Source organism: Gymnoscopelus microlampas (genome assembly GCF_963454915.1).
Source record: "Gymnoscopelus microlampas genome assembly, chromosome: 21".
Lineage (NCBI taxonomy): Eukaryota > Metazoa > Chordata > Actinopteri > Myctophiformes > Myctophidae > Gymnoscopelus > Gymnoscopelus microlampas.
The window spans coordinates 7,041,224-7,060,533 of record NC_139958.1 but is presented as its reverse complement, the minus strand read 5'-3'; the positions used below and the strand labels follow the sequence as shown (position 1 = coordinate 7,060,533).

The 19,310-nt window shown below is 41.9% G+C and overlaps 1 protein-coding gene across 1 annotated transcript; it reads left to right on the top strand.

The window, feature by feature from the left end:
* The first annotated feature begins 2,306 nt into the window (after positions 1-2,306).
* kcmf1 (potassium channel modulatory factor 1) lies at positions 2,307-18,016 on the top strand. Its single transcript, XM_084046911.1, has 7 exons — positions 2,307-2,491; positions 8,211-8,378; positions 10,722-10,861; positions 12,495-12,596; positions 13,952-14,129; positions 14,955-15,258; positions 17,438-18,016. Exons 1-7 carry the CDS (start codon positions 2,476-2,478, stop codon positions 17,763-17,765), a joined length of 1,236 nt encoding a protein of 411 aa, XP_083903037.1. The 5' UTR covers positions 2,307-2,475; the 3' UTR covers positions 17,766-18,016.
* The last annotated feature ends 1,294 nt before the right edge of the window (positions 18,017-19,310 follow it).

Below are 19,310 nucleotides of genomic sequence, written 5' to 3'. Positions count from 1 at the left end.
CAGTTTTTTTCCAGCGTTGTGAGCTGGTAGATCTGCTATTTTCGGCTTATGCTCCCTCCCAGAATTGGGATGCCAGGTGTCAATAGTTCATGTAAAAATAAAAAAATAAAGTCCCAATCACACAAAGATTTGGTGGCCCCCCTGCAGTATCTCTTAGGACCCCCAAGGGGTCCCGGACCACCTATTGAAGACCTCTGGTCTAAACAGCATAGTATAAAATCTAAAAGAATCTGTAGGCTACATTGACACTATATAAACTATAGGATGCCAGGTTCTACAAATGAACCTGGCAACATGCTACTGTATCTGAATGACATTTGAACCTTTGCATAAGACTGCATGGTCGTCAAGGCTAGGTCAAGTGCTATGGGACCCCCGGTGGACCCCTGGGGCCAGACGTTGAGAAACGATGTGTTAAAATATTGCTCTTTATAGTCTCATGAGAAACAGACTAGACATGAAAGAGGCAACAAAAGGAGACTTGGGGAGACTGAACCTATTCCTCTACACTGCTGTGAAGACTACATTATTATAATGCACTGGTTTGTATGGAGTGTATGTTTCCTCGTTGAGCACAGAAATGAACTGAATCTTATGCAGAAAAAATAAAATACTTTATTATGAAGAATGTGTTTTTTTTTCTCATGAATCAACCTTTGTTTGTGCAACGTCAGAAGGGGGCGGCGGAGGTTGCAGGTATAGTTTACTAGGCCTTTGTTTATACCGGTTCAAACAATGTGTGATAAAAATGTACTCTCTTTCACTCACTCACCCACACGCACGCACGCGCGCACACACGCACGCGCGCACACACGCACGCACGCACGCACGCACGCACGCACGCACGCACACACACACACACACACACACACACACACACACACACACACACACACACACACACACACACACACACACACACACACACACACACACACACACACACACAAACGAATAATAATAATAGATATATTGAGCCCTGATCCAGAAAAAAGAATGGGCCCTAAGCCAAAGGATGAGATTGAGGTTCCAAACCTATACAGCAGGGGTCTTCAACGTTTTTCAGCCCAAGGACCCCTTTGGCTGTGAGAGAGATGAAGCAGGGACCCCCACCCATATTGTATAGAATTGTGTTACAGATCAAATTAAATTAGATCTTATTTCCCTCTACACATTGCCAAAAATAGCCGATCTACAAGCACACAACGCCTCGTGTGCTTGTAGATCTGCTATTTTTTGTCTAATGTTCCCCTCATTCCCCTCAGAATCCTATATCACACAAAGATTTGCAGGACCCCCTGTAGTAACTCTGAGGACCCCCTAGGGGTCCCTGACCCCCTATTGAAGATCCATGGAACCCACTACTACACTACTTGCACTTTTATGGGAAAGTACGCCCCCTAGTGTCTACTCCTTAGTACGTACACTACACTAGTGGTTCTCAACCTTTTCAAGCCGAGACCCCCCAAAAAAATCATATCTGAACTGGGGACCCCAAAATAATCATATTTGAACCGGGGATCCCCAAAAAAATTACATATTTGAACTGAGGACCCCCCCAAAAAATCATATTTGAACTGGGGACCCCCCAAAATAATCATATTTGAGTTGAGGCATTAAAATAGTTTGACTCGGTTCCACAGATAAATATTGTGAAAATAGCAGATCTACAAGCTCACAACGGCATTGTGTGCTTGTAGATCTGCTATTTTCACAAATGTTGCCTCTGTCTATTGGACAATTTGGCCAATGTGTGACCAGTTTTTATGGTACTGTACAGTTCGTCGATTACTTTTGATGCATTACTGGTCTTTTTCTTTTCTTTCTTTTCTCTCTTTTTTTGGGTCTTAAAAGTCCTTACAAATTGTCACTTCACTCAGTTCACTGTCATCTGGGGACTCCCTCAAAATCATGAACTGTTTGGTTGCTACTATATATGTCTATGAAATTAATTCAAGGACCCCAACGGAAACAAGCCCGCAGAAGGACTTTTTTGGCCGGACCTTTTAGACAAAAGCATTATAAATGTAACTGTGTTGTTTTACATTCTTTTGCCTAATAAAAATGTCAATCAATCAATCAATCATTTGGGGACCCCCCTGTAATTGTATGTTTTCATAATTGTGTTTTTGATTTATTTCATTGTGGATTTTATTTATTTCATTGTGGTATTTATTTGTACATTTTTGGACCTATACCCCTGGGGGGTCTCGACCCACAGGTTGAGAGCCCCTGCACCAGACGGGGAGGGGTGGGGAGGAGGAGAAGCACAGCCCAGCCAGCAGACACAAACCGTAACCTGTGCGGATCCATCTTGCTAGTAGAAACAGAAAGAGACAGAGCAACAACACGCCTTTATTTCTGTGTTATTATTTATATCAACATCAACACAACCACCACCAGACCCCCTGATCCGTGTCGAGGAGGGGGGAGAGAGAGCCTCGAGGAGGAGGGTCTGTGTCATTGTCCTGTAGGATGTCCCGACATGAGGGTGAGTGAGAGTGACACAAATATACTAAAGGTGTCCAAGGCGTCCTGCCCCTGGGTTAGCACGATGCTAGCATGCTAACTGGTTAGCATCGTGCTAACTACACAACTAGCATGCTAACTGGTTAGCATTTTGCTGCTACTACACAGCCAGCATGCTAAATGGTTAGCATTAGCATGCTAACCATTTAGCTAGCATTAGCATGCTAACTGGTTAGCATCATGCTACTTACTACACAACTAGCATGCTAACTGGTTAGCATTAGTATGCTAACTGGTTAGCATTATGCTTCTACTACTATGCTTGTACTTCTACACAGCAGCTAGCATGCTACCACTGCCATGTTGTTGTAAATGGGGCTCATGCTGCTGGCTGACCATGCATTTTAAAGCCATATATCTCGTAACTCCGACCGCCTTTGAGTGAGGACGACAGTTCTGAATGTATATCCTGCCTCTTGTGAATGTTTTAAAGAGCATTAAAGCTATAGGAGCCCCGCGGCGGGTTGGTTTATCTTGAGCTCTTATATGTCTCGTAATGACAATGCAAGCTAACAGTCTTAGCATGCTAGCCGCCGGGGAGGGGGTGTGGAGTTAGGGAGGAGGAAGGGGGGGAGATCACCATAGCTAACTATACAACAGCCTGCTAGTGCTAACGTTTAATGTCATCAGATCAGGAGGACGTCTTTTCAACGTGAAGGCTCGTTTATTTCTGCGTCACATGATCCCATTATGCTCGATACAAATGACGTCACTTTAAACTTTCCCACCCCAGTTGTAAAAAAGACATAATTTGTGTCATAAGTACGACACTGTGGCCGAGAGAGAGAGGGTCTTCTTACGACTCATTCATTTGCCTAACTGTACGTTATTATCCTGAGGCTTCATCGTGGTGTCATTCCATATGCTTATGATTTACATTTACTCTGAATGCACTGTCATGAGAACAAGACCAGACTGTCCCCCTGGCCTCAGGCAATGTTCACTAACCTACTGCTGAGACTGCTGACCAGTAAACTAGTACCTTACTGCTGACCAGTAGACTAGTACACTACTGCTGACCAGTAGACTAGTACCTTAATGCTGACCAGTAGACTAGTACACTACTGCTGACCAGTAGACTAGTACCCTACTGCTGACCAGTAGACTAGTACACTACTGATGACCAGTAGACTAGTACACTACTGCTGACCAGTAGACTAGTACCCTACTGCTGACCAGTAGACTAGTACCCTACTGCTGACCAGTAGACTAGTACACTACTGATGACCAGTAGACTAGTACACTACTGCTGACCAGTAGACTAGTACACTACTGCTGACCAGTAGACTAGTACCCTACTGCTGACCAGTAGACTAGTACACTACTGATGACCAGTAGACTAGTACCCTACTGCTGACCAGTAGACTAGTACCCTACTGCTGACCAGTAGACTAGTACCCTACTGCTGACCAGTAGACTAGTACTGCTGACCAGTAGACTAGTACCCTACTGCTGACCAGTAGACTAGTACTGCTGACCAGTAGACTAGTACCCTACTGCTGACCAGTAGACTAGTACCCTACTGCTGACCAGTAGACTAGTACCCTACTGCTGACCAGTAGACTAGTACCCTACTGCTGACCAGTAGACTAGTACACTACTGATGACCAGTAGACTAGTACACTACTGCTGACCAGTAGACTAGTACACTACTGCTGACCAGTAGACTAGTACCCTACTGCTGACCAGTAGACTAGTACACTACTGATGACCAGTAGACTAGTACCCTACTGCTGACCAGTAGACTAGTACCCTACTGCTGACCAGTAGACTAGTACTGCTGACCAGTAGACTAGTACCCTACTGCTGACCAGTAGACTAGTACTGCTGACCAGTAGACTAGTACCCTACTGCTGACCAGTAGACTAGTACACTACTGCTGACCAGTAGACTAGTACACTACTGCTGACCAGTACTAACCTACTGCTGACCAGTAGACTAGTACACTACTGCTGACCAGTAGACTAGTACACTACTGCTGACCAGTAGACTAGTACTGCTGACCAGTAGACTATACCCTACTGCTGACCAGTAGACTAGTACACTACTGCTGACCAGTACTAACCTACTGCTGACCAGTAGACTAGTACACTACTGCTGACCAGTACTAACCTACTGCTGACCAGTAGACTAGTACACTACTGCTGACCAGTAGGGTACTAGCCTACTGATGACCAGTACTAACCTGACCAGTACTAACCTACTGCTGACCAGTACTAACCTACTGCTGAGTGCTGCTGACCAGTAGTACCCTAACCCTACTGCTGACCAGTACTAACTAACCTACTGCTAAACAGTAACTTACTGCTGACCAGTAGGTAGTAGGTAACCAGCTGCTTATCGGTAGTAAACCTGCTAACCATTAATATTTATAACCAGTACAGACCAGTCTCTCTCTCTCTCTGGGTAACACCAGGCAGACTTACAGTCTACATTCCTGGTTAACCTATTATCAAGTCAGGAGGTGCTACACAGTAACATGCTGAGTGTGTGTTAGAGTTAACTCTGAGAGTGTGGCTACACTTGTACACTCTCAGAGTTAACAAAATGGATAAATGAACACGGAGGAGTTTAGTTGTGTATTCATTGTGTTCATTTAGTCTCTCCCTGGGTATCCAAATAAGTGACTTACTGCCTGCGTTCCTGCCCGGGAGTTGCTATGGTGCTCGTTTATGCAAACACAAGTTTACCTTTAGTTTACAGGCCAGGAGACAGTCAGTCAGTTGTCATAAGCAAAACCAAAGGAAAGAGTAAATATGAATAATATTACTCGATACCCTCTGAGTCCAACGCTCAGCTTATTGGTGTAGTCCAGGGGTCTTCAAAGTTTTCAGGCCAAGGACCCCCTAGCTGAGAGAGAGAGATGAAGCAGGGACCCCCTCTATATCGTATAAAATTGTGTTTCAGATTCAACATTTTTTGATTACGCGGTCTGCTCTTTTTTCCATCTACACCTATTTTGCCTACACCTCTTTGTAGTTCAGTGGTCTTCAACGTAGCAGATAAAAAATAGCAGATCTACAAGCTCACAACGCCTCGCGCTGCGAGGCGTTGTGAGCTTGTAGATCTGCTATTTTTGGCTACAGTTCTCCTCAGAAAAGGGATGCTAAGGTTCAAGTGGTTAAGATAAAATAAAAAATCCTATCACACAAAGATTTGGCTGACCCCCTGCAGTAACTCTGAGGATCCCCTAGGGGTCCCGGACCCCCTGTTGAAGACCCCTGGTGTAGATTGTTTATTTACGGCAAGTAAATCAGCTAGTTTTAAAATTGGGAGAACATTGTGTTCATCCACTGGACCATCATGGTAACTTACTGTACCTTGTGTATATATAGTATAGGTTACACAAGGTAGTAATGCTTTATTCGCATGTGAAGAAACGGTTACATGGTTAACCGTTATTATTGACACTTAATTAGTCATTTGTCAAACAGTGGGCATTTAAATGTGTAATATACATATACTACTAGCTAATTTGACTCAGTTGTATCTGAACTCAGGGTCAGTATTTATTTTATGAACCGGGCTAGTTGTGTTTTGTGCATACTGTGTCAACTCATTTTAGATTCTTTTTTTTAAAGCTATAACCATTATTTCATACAGATAAATAGCAGATGTACAAGCTCATACAAGCTATGAGCTTGTAGATCTGCTATTTCTTTGAAAAATCGTGAAAATGTGTGCAAATCTTTGAAAATCTATATTTTATAAAGCTAAACTGTTTAACTCGAATCTTTGTATGTTGCTGTAATATCAGTGGTTCTCAAACCTTTTTCATGTCAAGGACCACCCAAAATGATATGTATTTGGCCGCAGACACCCATCTCAAAAATATTTTGTTCCAGGGACCCCCACCAGTAGCAAAGATTCGAGTTAAAAATGTATATGTATATATTCAAAGATTTGCTCACATTTTCACGATTTTTCTTTTCCCCAAAAATAGCAGATCTACAAGCTCATAGCGCGGCACTCGGTGCCGCGCTATGAGCTTGTATATCTGCTATTTTTGAATAGCCCAAATAAATCTTAAAATGACACGGATGCGTTCCCGGCTTGAATGAGGTTAAGTCTGGATCGGTGTTGCCACAGATAACTGTCCCCCAGGACCGCTGAAAAGCAGGTCTGTGTCAAGATGTACTGATTCAAAAGGAATTGTTTTTTTGCACATCCATGTTGCTGGTCGCTGACAAAAAAAAAAGAACATATTACGAAGAAAGGTCTGCACAAGCAGCTGCTACTGCTACGTATAAATGTTAATGTGCAAACTACTGTAGTTTGCACATTAACATTTTATTTGGAGCAGCAGCTGGCCATGTCAAAATGCAGCCTTAAAACTTGACAGTGTCCCTGTTGGTGACGTAGGCCTTACTTACGTACTCTTGTTAACATTAATGTGGTCCAGAAATATATTTCGTGTCCCTTTGTGCGTGACATCAATTCCACAGAGTAGGGTACTTCATTGGTGAGCACACTATTCCTGACTGTTCAGTAGTATTGATTTTGACAGCAAATTTAGTTTCAGTTTTAGTCTCTTGAATGAAATTCCATTTAGTATTAGTCATAGTCTCTTTAGTTAGTCATATTTGAGTCATCTGAAATGTTTTACTGTGTCTAGTTTTAGTCGACTAAATATCATAAGATTATAGTCGACTAAATCTACAGTTGATTTAGTCGACTAAAATGTATGTTGGCGGTGCCTTGATGACGTCGTAATGGCTGATTTTACACTTGGTTGCATGCTGAAAATAGGCGATCTACAAGCTCACAACGCGTCGCAGCGTGACACAAGCTTGTAGATCTGCTATTTTCAGAGCGCAACACCCGAGCGCAACCAAACATAAAATGACTTGTCTTTTAGTTCTACTGGATCTCTTCTCCACTAGTCCCTCACTAACAGTTTAGTCTAGTTTTTATTTGTTGAGAAAATTGTCAACATATTTAGTCTGAGCTTTAGTCATCGTAGCTTAGTTTTTATTTAGTCAGTGATAAAAGGTAGTCGACGAACATTTCTTGTAGTTATAGCCGACGAAATCAACACTGCTGTTCAGTTGGCTTTACCATTTTGTCAGGATTCAGGAATAACATTCAGACTTGTCCCCATGGAAAAGGTTAAGTTACAAAAATCACTAGATATTCTGCCTGCTTTCACCTTCATTTTTGTGCAAGTGCAATACAAAACAAAATGCTAGATCCTTGACAGTAAAGTCTACAGATCAGCAAGTCTAAGAAAATGAACATGAGCGTTCACACTGGAGCTGTTCACCTTACTTTACTAAACACTTAACCATGTTGACTTGGTAAAACAGACCTTAGTTGCACTGTGTACTCGGTGCACTCTTCCCTCTAAATCAAATCTCTTCACCAAAAATAGCCAATCTACAAGCTCGCAACAACACGTCAGCCTCTAGATCTGATATTTATGGTGAACGTTCCCCCCCAGAATGGGGATTGGGGATGCTGGGGTTCAAGTGGTTAAACTCTTTTCAGTAGGGTATAGATGAGATATTTTGAGATGGGGGGTCCGCGGCCAAATACATATCATTTTGGGGGACCTTGACAGTTTGAGAACCACTGCCTTAGGTTTAGACTTCATATTCTCAACCCATGGGACTCACGACTACAAACATCTCACAAAGTTGACAACATCTTACAAATGTCCTTTTTTTCCCTGTTTTCTGCAGGTGTGAGCTGCGATGCTTGTTTAAAAGGGAACTTCAGAGGGAGACGGTTCAAGTGTTTAATCTGCTACGACTACGACCTGTGTGCGTCGTGCTACGAGAGCGGCGCCACGACCACACGGCACACCACAGAGCACGCCATGCAGTGTATATTAACCAGGGTAGACTATGGTAAGAAGAACCTGGCTTATAGCCTAGATGGCTTTCCTAGTCACACAAATGACCAACACGAGTATAATGTGAAATACCTTTTGCATCCAGCTCTTCAGTAAACTGAAAATACTTCACTTCCAATTTAATTTGTTTATCCTGTATGAGGTCGCTCTCCTGAACAATCATTTTGATGAAAATTTATTTTGAGTTTTCTAAAGAGCTAGAGAGACAGAACGATCCCTGTTTCTGAACAAACACTCTATAGCAATGATTACTGTCAGGATATAGAGATATTTAACACTTATTTTAACCAAAGATATCACTTACTGTACAGCACCTTTTCTTACATTAACCTGCCATTCCAGGTCTAACCAGTCCCTGATTAGACAGCTAGTATTACAAGGACACCAACAGTAGTAGTACCAGTATTGGAAACCAATGCTAGCTGAAATGTCTATTTTGTGATGAGACTCATCCCCTCGTGATTCATCTAATTAATCTTGAGATCAATTGCTGTCATCGCTTTCATTATTAAACCGTGAGGCCCCCATGTCTCTGGAGCTACAAGATACGCTCTCTGTCCCTATTACAATTTTCCTGCACCGGTTAAGACAAACCGGGACGTCTCGCTCATTATATTTGACTTACTTGAATAATGTATATATATATCGCTGCTGTCTGGTGAAAACCTTTACTTTACTCGGTAAAAAAGAACATGATGTTCTAGTGGATCCAATGTAGTTATTATTTAGTCACAAGCTCTTGTTAATATTTGCTTTCAACCTGGCGTCCCTGTTTTTGGACAGCTCCTGATAGAAATCCAAGGAAGGTGGTGGTCGCCTCTTTTTCTTGTATTACTCCTGTGGAGTAATTATACAGTGAAACACTTTGAGTTTTGAGTGCATTTGAGTCGACTAAATCTACAGTTGATTTAGTCGACTAAAATGTATTTTGGCGGGCCGTGATGGCATCGAAATGGCTGATTTTCATTTAGCTGCATTCCGAAAATAGCAGATCTACAAGCTCACAACGCCTCGCACTCCAACCCGTTGTGAGCTTGTAGATCCGCTATTTTCGGTCTGTGACACCCGCACGCACCCATGATGACTTGTCTTAGTTCTACTGGATCTCTTCTCCACTAGTCCCTCCCAAACATCTTAGTCTAGTTTTAATTTTTGGACAAAATTGTCAGTATATTTAGTCCTCATATAGCTTTGTTGTTATTTTGTTTTTATTTCGTTTTAGTCAGTGAAAAAAGGTAGTCGACGGACATTTTTCGTCATAGTTTTAGTCAACGAAATCAACACTGATACAGTTCCAAACATTTATTTTTATGTGCAATGATAATAAATCCCACACGGTTGCACTGTTGTGTCACGTTGCCTCTGGTACAATGAGGTATTTATCATTTTACCATGTTGTTTTCACCTGTTGGAAGAAAAAGAAGTAGGTGAATAAGTAAGAGAGACCAACTGCGTAGAAATAACCCATGTTGGTACTCCGTGGTCAGTGTAGCAGCTTCAGTTAATATTATAATAGACACGCTCTGCTGTGGCAGACGCCTCGCACCAGTTATACTGTAAAGGTTAAACATATTGAGTGTATTATCTGTTGTCGATTCCTGGAGCTGCTTGAGGCTAACATAAAGAACCAACGGTTTGAGAGCCTGGTGGCTCACAGGTCAGGAGCCTAATATATATACGTTTCCTTCGCGTGAGGTAGCTTAGTGCACAAGTACACCCCTTGGACATGACACTAGCCCATTCAATCTGGGAAAGCATCTCTGTCATTTTAGATGTCTTGAGCTTGTAGATCTGCTATTTTTGAAAAATCGTGAAAATGTGTGCAAATCTTTTGAATATATATATTTTTAAAGCGATATTTGTAAAATATTTTGCTTCAGGGACCCCCAGAAGCAAAGATTTGAGTTACACATTTTCGCTTTAAAAATATATATATATTCAAAGATTTGCACACATTTTCACGATTTTTCAAAAATAGCAGAGCTTGTAGATCTGCTATTTTTGAATAGCTAAAGCATAAAATAATGGTTATAGCTCAAATCTAAAAATGACACAGATGCGTTCCAGGATTGGATGGGCTAGTATTGGGCGCAGGGGCACTTTACCCCCAATCGTACCCTTTTGGTGCTGAGTGCTAACTAAGCAGGGAGACATTGGGTACCACTTCTTTTTTTATAGTCGTTGGTATGACTCAGCCGGTGGTTTGAATTTGAACCCTGACCTCCCCAGTCAGTGGTGTACCATCATGGTGTACCCTCAAACCACCACAAGGCCCACTGAGCTGGGTTTAAGACTACTGTAACAACAACAATACTTCTTTGTGTCCTCCTTTCCACAGACTTGTATTATGGTGGAGACACTTTCTCAGTAGAGCAACCGCAGTCGTTCACTTGCCCCTATTGTGGCAAGATGGGCTACACAGAGACCTCTCTGCAGGAGCACGTCACTTCAGAACATGCAGAAACCTCCACAGAGGTGGTGAGTATATAAACCATATATATGCCTTTTTACAGACCACATGAGAGTTCTGTCTCCTGTAACCCATTAACTCATTGAGTGGCATTAACGTGTTTCACGTGTTTTTACCGCTATGGCGCTGGGGGCCAATGACGTGTTTGACGTGTTTTCGAAAAAATAGTAAAAAAAGAAAAAACATGTTCAGAACCCAAGATATCATCATCTGAAGATGTGCAGCTCCATCCACTCCTTGTTTAACGTATAACTGAAAAAGGCTGTATCTCGCTTCCTAAGCACTTTTGTTTTTACTTTGAAAAAAACTCTGGCACTGGGACAACATATTTCTATATAATTCTGGCAATTCTGGCACTCAATGAGTTAAGACCTGAGGCGATAATTAAAAATGTTCTCTAAATCCTAACAGTTTTTTTGGAAAAAAATCTAAAAATATATTTTTCAAGATTTTTCAAAAATAGCAGATATACAAGCTCATAGCGCGAAATCTAAAGTGACACAGATGCGTTCCAGGTCTTAATGGGCTAAAAGAGACCACCTGACAAACCTTCTTATTCATGAAGTGCCTTTCTAATCCTTTACAATTTAAATATTGCTGCACCTTTTAAACATTCTTACAATTTCCTTATTAATTAATTGTAAAATATTAGGCTTCATCCATGTCGGAAATTGGAAAACGGTGAATTGATTAAAAAGTCCCAAAAAAGGCATGTTGGCCAGGAGGAGAACAGCTATTTCAGTTTATCTCTTTTGGAGCCAGTCAGAGAGCAGGATCAGCTCCAGTCAGTGTGTTCCACTGTTCAGAAGACTGCAGCAAGGCCTTTAACTAAACAAAAAAAAGCCCTGGACCAGATTTCCCTGTTTTTAGCATCTCTTCATGGGCTGCCTGTTCATTTTTACAATTTACTTTATTGATTACTCTTCTAAGTGTTTGCACGGCTTGGCCCTGAGTTGTATTTCTGATCTCTTGACATCATATGAGACAGAGAGAACCCTCCTGACTGCTCCTTGTTGTTTGTACATTAAAGGCTTTCAACCTGGCCTCAAACATGTTCAAAAATAAAAAAACACTTTGTGAGCTTGTCGATTGGCTATTTTTGCTAACCATCGTACGATAAAGTATAATAAGGCTTTATGTGGTTAAAGACCCGAGGTTGAAAACTCACTTGACGGTAATTAAAGCAATTATTGCTTTACATTCTTGTTGCATTGTCTTTTATTTAATTTAATTGATTGAATGATATTTTTTATTTGATTACCTTATTCATTTGTTGAATTTTTGTGGCTGGAACTTTTATTCTGTATTATTTATTTTATTAAATGCTAACTTTATTATAGTTCCCTTTCTTCCTGTATTGTAACAGGTTATTTGCTGTTGTTATTAATATAGTATATCAATCAGGGCTAGGATAGGGAAGACTTCCATTCTGAGTGAGATGGGAAGTGAGTTAGTGTTTTGTACTGAAATTCACACTCGATACGATATATGAAACCTCTTAAAGTTATTTTTAGTTCTTACATTAGTTTTGGCCTGATGCCTTGAACCACACTTTGATGTGCAGTCTTCTTCTTGTTGGCATTAACGTGTGTAAGGTATTGTGGTGATAATGCAGCAGGTTAACCCTCTCTCTCCCCCCAGATCTGTCCTATATGTGCTGCATTGCCAGGAGGAGACCCCAACCATGTGACCGATGACTTCACCGCTCATCTCACACTGGAACACAGAGCACCTAGAGATTTAATATCCCTTTATGTGTGTGTGTGTGTGTGTGTGTGTGTGTGTGTGTGTGTGTGTGAGCGCGCGCGCGTGTGTGTGTGTGTGTGTGTGTGTGTGTGTGCGTGCGTGTGCGTGAGTGCGCGGGCGTGCATGCTAGTACTGTACGTCAATATATAATTGCAGGACTTATTAAGACCTGAGGCCGAGTGTACAAATGCCTTCTAAATCAGTAGTTCTCACACGTTACAATATTTTTCAAAAAATGTTCAACAATAGCAGATGTACAAGCTTGTAAATCTGCTATTTTCTAATAGCCAACGCTAAAATGACACAGATGCTTTCCTGTTTTTGCATGGGATAAGGCTGCAGATGATACTCCAAATGAAGTTGAACTTCTTTTTTTGTTGTTGTTGCTTTCGGCGGGTCAATAAGAACAAAATGACATCATTTCAGAGCAAACAAACTCATTGCCTTGTCAAATATCATTTGGACAGTTCTTTGCACACACACACAGATCATCATGTACTGTATGTATGATTGGTCAGAACCTCAATCCGCTTGTGATTTATGCCGTTTTATTTCCGCAATCTGCCAGCAGCGTTACACACTTTTGAAAGAATGTTGTCTGAGGACGTTAAATAGTGCAAACCTCGATAATCCTTCTCTGAGAGACTACAAACACAAGCTGGCGACAATGAATTAACGAAGAGAGATGGCACGTGCGCGTTGTCTGTCCACCGTGTCTTATCGCCAGAAATGGAGAAACCTCCGAGACAGATTGTGTCAAAGCAGAGTCGGTGGGTGATGTAAACAGACGGCGGAAATCTGTGGTGAATTCTCCTCACTGCAGCAAGTATTAAACGGTTTCGTCCTCTGAGAACTTTGTTCGTTTCGGCAATACCTGCTGAAGCAAAAAGAAAACTAGCAGAGGGAGCTGTGTTGATTTAGTTTAGTCATTTGAATAAAATTCCATTTAGTTTTAGTCATATTTGAATCATCTGAAATGTTTTAGTTTTTGTCTAGTTTTAGTCGACTAAATATCATAAGATTACTATAGATTTAGTCGACTAAAATGTATTTTGCCGGTGTCATAATGGCTGATTTTACACTTGGTTGCATGCTGAAAATAGCCGATCGTTGTGAGCTTGTATATCTATTATATTTTCAGCGCAACACCCGAGCGTAACCAAACATAGTTTTAGTCGACGAAATCAACACTGCTTTGGAGTAATGCTGCCAGCTTTACTAAGAAATGCTGCTTACGTGCATGTATTTACAGTATATATATATATATATTACATGTTTCTTGTGTGTCAGTCTCATGTCACTGATAATAACCACAGTATCACACGTTGAGCCTTAACTCGGTGTGTTCTCACGACGAGTCCAGCAGTGTCCGACACGTACGTAGAATGTTCCACCCCGGCAGAGGTCTGGGTGGTCCCCGGGCACGTAGGACCAATATGCACTTTACCAGTGGCTCTACGGGGGGGCTGTCCTCATCACAGAGCTCCACCTACACCCCCAGTAACAGAGAAGCCATGGATCCCATTGCAGGTGAGAGACTGAAGGAGCAGGGATGTATGTGATGCTATATACTGTAGGCTCCTCTCAGATGTGGATTAATCATAAAATGTACTTAAAATAACAAAAGGAAAAGTAATCATTATGCAGAATGTCCCGTTTCACAAGGCATCATATTTATACAATGTATTACATTTATTTTATAACATTTTCAAAAATGCGTGCTTAAGAATGGTAAAGTTCAGTTTGTGTTTGTTTCTTATCTGTCAAAGTTATTTTTTAAGTTTTTTTGGTTTATAAGTTAAATGTTCTCAAATAGCAACTTGAAACAAATCTCAGTAGTCGGTGGTCAAGGACTTTACCTCTTCTGGTGATCTACACGCCCACAGCACAGCGTGTTATGAGCTTGTAGATCAGCCATTTTTGGGAAAAGTTGTGAAGGCCTTAAACGGATAGTTCACCCCCAAAAAAGTTTTTTTTTTCTATCGATTAGTCACCCCATGGAGACTTGAATTCATGGAGATTCTTTTGTTTTTGTCGCATTCCTAAGCCAATAATTTGATGACAAGCGGACCGGTAGGCAGCGGTTCCGGTAGGGGATACAAAGGACTCTGTTTAATGACCTCCTGCCGGTCATCAAATTATTGCCTTAGGAATGCGACAAAAACAAAATGATGTCCATGAATTCAACCTCATGGAGTGACTGATTGATAGAAAAAAAAGGTCATTTTGGGGGTGAACTATCCCTTTAAGTATCGTTAAATATGCTTTGTTGAACAGTGAATAATCTGAGAAGCAATTGAACATTTGGAGGCTCACTCTCATCATGTTCTCCCCTGTGTCTCCTCCTCCAATCAGAGCTCTTGTCTCAGCTGTCGGGCGTGCGGCGTGCGGCGGGCGGGCAGATCAACTCGTCCGGCCCGTCGGCGTCGCAACTCCAGCAGCTCCAGATGCAGCTGCAGCTGGAGCGCCAGCAGGCTCAGGCGGCACGGCAGCAGCTGGAGACGGGCCGCCACGCCACGCGCCGCGGCAACAACCCGGGGAACATCGGCACCGCCATCCCCCCGCCCAACGCCGGGGCGGCCGGGACCGGCAACTCTGCCTCCGCGGTGGAGAGCAACCCCTCATCTTCTCCCCACAGCTCCCAGTTCCTCTTAGCACGGTCAGTATATAGACCCAGTGGTTCTCAAAGTGGGGTCCGGGGACCCCCAGGGGTCCTTGGGGGGGGGGCGGGGGGGGGGGGGGCGGGTTCCAGGGGGTCCCCAGCAAAATGTGTTAATATAGCATCACAATCATTTTAACCACTTTAAACTTTTATACTTTGGCTATTCAAAAATAGCAGATCTACAAGCTCATAGCGCGGCACCGAGTGCCGCGCTATGAGCTTGTAGATCTGCTATTTTTGAAAATTCGTGAAAATTTGTGCGAATCTTTGAATATAGTATTTTTGAAAACGAACATTGTAACTCAAATCTTCGCTTCTGGGGGGTCCCTGGAACTGAATATTTTGACATGGGGGTCCGCGGCCAAATACATATAATTTTGGGGGTCCTTGACATGAAAAAGGTTGAGAATCACTGGTATAGATTACAGTGATTCTCAACCTTTTGAATTGAACGCCCATTTGATCTTTTACTCTTGAGAGTGTACAAATCGGTGTTGATTTGACAGCTTGATTTAGTTTTAGTCATCTGAAAAGTTTTAAGTTTCCGTCTAGTTTTAGTCGACTAAATATCATAAGATTATAGTCGTTTAATATACAGTTGATTTAGTCGCCTTGATGGTGTCGTAATGGCTGATTTTACACTTGGTTGCGTGATGAAAATAGCAGATCTATGCGGTGACACATTGTGAGCTTGTAGATCTGCTATTTTCAGAGTGCAACCAAGCATAAAATGACTTGTCTTTTAGTTCTACTGGATCTCTTATCCACTAGTGCCTCACTAACATTTTAGTCTAGTTTTTATTTGTTGACAAAATTGTCAGTATATTTAGTCTTAGTTTTAGTCTTCATTGCTTAGTTTTTATTTAGTTTTTATATAGTTTTCGTCAGACAGTTTATGCTGTCATATTTAGTAGCGTCAGTATTGAGTATAAAAAACACAAAAAAAGAAGATGCATGGGATGGATGTTATTTCTCGTTATGTGAACACTGTATCTGGAGAAGGGAACACAACTGACCAACTGAAAAAAAGAAGACCGAACATTTGAGCTGGACCAATGGCTATAGAGGCCATAATTGTAGATATAGGCTATTTTTGGATTTTAAGATGAGAGAGTAATTAAGGTGTTCACACTAGCAATAGATTAGATGAAGGAGTGTTTGAAGTGGTCAAGCTAGCAATAGAATACATGTTCGGATTCGGAAGCATCTTTCAAAAAAACCCTAATGGTCTCGGATATTTTATGAAAGCAAAGGTTAAAGCCTCTTCTTCATCTTCAACTGTAATGTAATGTGTTCTACATGTTGTTGCCAATTGTTTAGGAAACACTCAAAACTGTATGTGGGCTTTAAGAAGACATTTATACTTTGACTATTTTGAATGTGAGATCATTAGATGGCAATAAAATAGTCCTAATGTCAGGACAAAGACATCGAACATATTGTTCTGCGTCATTGGCAAAGTGTCCCTTTAACCTGGTGTCTCTATTTTGGGCCATTATTCATTTTATTTTTATGTTTTGAAACATGACTATGCAAACCCTTTTGGGTTCCCTGCCTCTACCTTTTTATTCCTACCCTTACATTTTCCTGTCTTTTTATATCGTCTGGTTAACACATTGGCTGCCAGTCGCGTAGATCTACGCAAACCTATTTAAAGCCGCAGCGTGCCAGTCGCGTAGATCTATGCGAACCTCCGCTATTTTGAAAATCCGTTATGAAATTTTGTGGTGCACTTTCCAGAATTTTTTGATCCGGTTCCGGTTTCATTACCGGAAACAGAAATATCCCGTTTCCGTTTTTTTCGATCACACCCACTTTCTGTCTGGGATCCGGTTTCTAAGTTGATTATCTCCGGTGTAGTTTTTCTCCTCGCATCGCACGGTCTAGCGTTTACCCCTGTACAGTAGCTTCAAGATGGCAGAACGTAAAGAGATGCGGTCTTTTCTGCTCGTCGCACACAGATCCCCTGTGTGTGTAGAACCCAATGAACGCGCGTTTTTACCGGATTTAGCGGGGTCTATGGCGACATGAAAAAAACAAAAAAACAACAATAAAACCTTGGCACTGGTGAGTACATTATGAGATTAACCTCTGGCGTTCAATGTGTTAATAGTGTACTAAATCAACCTCGGAAAACTCAAAAACGACTTTTCCTTATCGTCTCTCCACCACACAGGTTGAACGAGCCCAAGTTGTCCGAGGCGGAGCGTCAGCTGCTGGAGGGGGAGCGCGCCGACCGCAGCCTGTTCGTCCAGGAGCTGCTGCTGTCCACGCTGATGCACCGCGAGGAGGAGGAGAGCTCGTCCTCGGACGAGGACAACATGGAGCGCGGCCGCCGCCGGGACTTTGCCGATTTCGGCGCCATGGGCTGCGTGGACATCATGCCTTTGGACGTGGCCCTGGAGAACCTCCAGCTGAGGGAGCAGGGGAGGAGTTCCAACACCAGCTCCTCCTCCTCCTCCTCCACCACAGCGAAGGAGGAGCCTCCCACGCCTCCTCTTTGATGTCGTCCGAGGAGCTCCTCCTTCGACAACCAGACTGTGTCCTCTCCTCTGCTGCAACTGCCAATGAACGGGCAAGAAAAAAAAAAAAGAAGAAGCAGCCTTTTTTTTTGTTTCGTTTTTTGTCTTTGTTTTATTTCTCCTTTTTTTTCTCAGAGGTCTTTTTTTTTTTTGGTGATTGTAATTTTTCAGGTCTATCATCGTTTTGTTTTGTTTTTGTTTTTATTGTGAACAAAAGTGAACAAAATGGAGAGCAAAACGGGGGGGAAAAAGTGCAAGAAATAACGTGGGTGGGGGGGGGGGGGGGGAGATGTATACCAGATGCATTACGATACGGAAGCCGTAGCATCCCCCGTACCGAGTGCATTATTAAGACGCAAGCAAGCAGACCGGGGGCAAAAATAGAACACGTGCCGTATTTCTTTCTCGGCCGGATCTGCTTGCTTCTTAATGCAGTGGTTCTCAAACCCTTTTCATGTCAAGGACCCCCTTAAATTGATATACATTTGGCAGCGCGCGGACCCCCATCTGAAAATGTTTTGTGCCAGGGACCCCCACCCCAGAAGCAAAGATTTGAGTAACAAAATGTTCGCTTTAAAACATATATAATCAAAGATTTGCACAATTTTTCACGATTTTTCAAAAATAGCAGATCTACAAGCTCATAGCGCGGCACTCGGTGCCGCGCTATGAGCTTGTAGATCTGCTATTTTTGAATAGCCAAATCTTATTTGGTTAAAATGATTGTGACGCTATGTTAACTAATTTCACTGGGGGGACCACCTCGTACTCCTCCCTAGGACCACTGGTGGTCCCCGCACCACTGGTTGAGAACCACTGCATTAAAATGCAAGCAGACCAAGGCAAAAATAGAACTCATGCGTATTTCTTTCTCTGCCGGATCCGCTTGCATCTTAATGCCCTCGTATGGCATGTGATGTCACATGACGTGAAGTTTCAACGTTTATCGTTCTCTGCATCATAATCCATCTGGTGTCCATTGGCCTTAAAAGTGTGCAGTGGCAACCAGGAAAGAGAGTATCATGAGCAAAGGAAAGAGATATAAATATAAATATATATGAAGATGATAATCAAAATTCCACATAACCTTTTTTTTTGTTTTAATTTTTGTTTAATTTTATTTTTTTGCTTCATCAGGAAAGCATTACAGGTTTAACTTGTGGCAAGACTGTTTGCTTTATCCTGTGAAAATGCAAAAAAAAACAAAACAGGCTCTCCTTTATAAATACTCCACATTCAAACCTGAAGAGGGCGCTAAGTCTCCTCTGAAGAAGCTGCTGTGTGTATTTATGACTATTAATAAATAAAAAGTGCTTGGATGGTTTACCATAACTTACTGCATGCGGTTATTTGAAGCGTGCATGACTTTTTAATGACCTTAGTCATTAAAATGGAAAAAAAATATCCCAAAGCTTTCTTCAACCTTCAACAACTTTTTTTTTTGTTTTTTTAACGGTTATTTGAGACATAATAATTAAGTCTGGTAAATTGAGTATTATGAAATCTGAGATTTTTAGTCTATCCCTT

What these genes read in the sequence shown, in the direction of transcription:
- kcmf1 (XM_084046911.1), top strand. An exon ending in ACAGAGCACCTAGAGATTTA is followed by an intron (nt 12,597 to 13,951) that starts ATATCCCTTTAT and finishes GTGTGTTCTCAC; the next exon opens with GACGAGTCCAGCAGTGTCCG. An exon ending in TCCCAGTTCCTCTTAGCACG is followed by an intron (nt 15,259 to 17,437) that starts GTCAGTATATAG and finishes TCCACCACACAG; the next exon opens with GTTGAACGAGCCCAAGTTGT.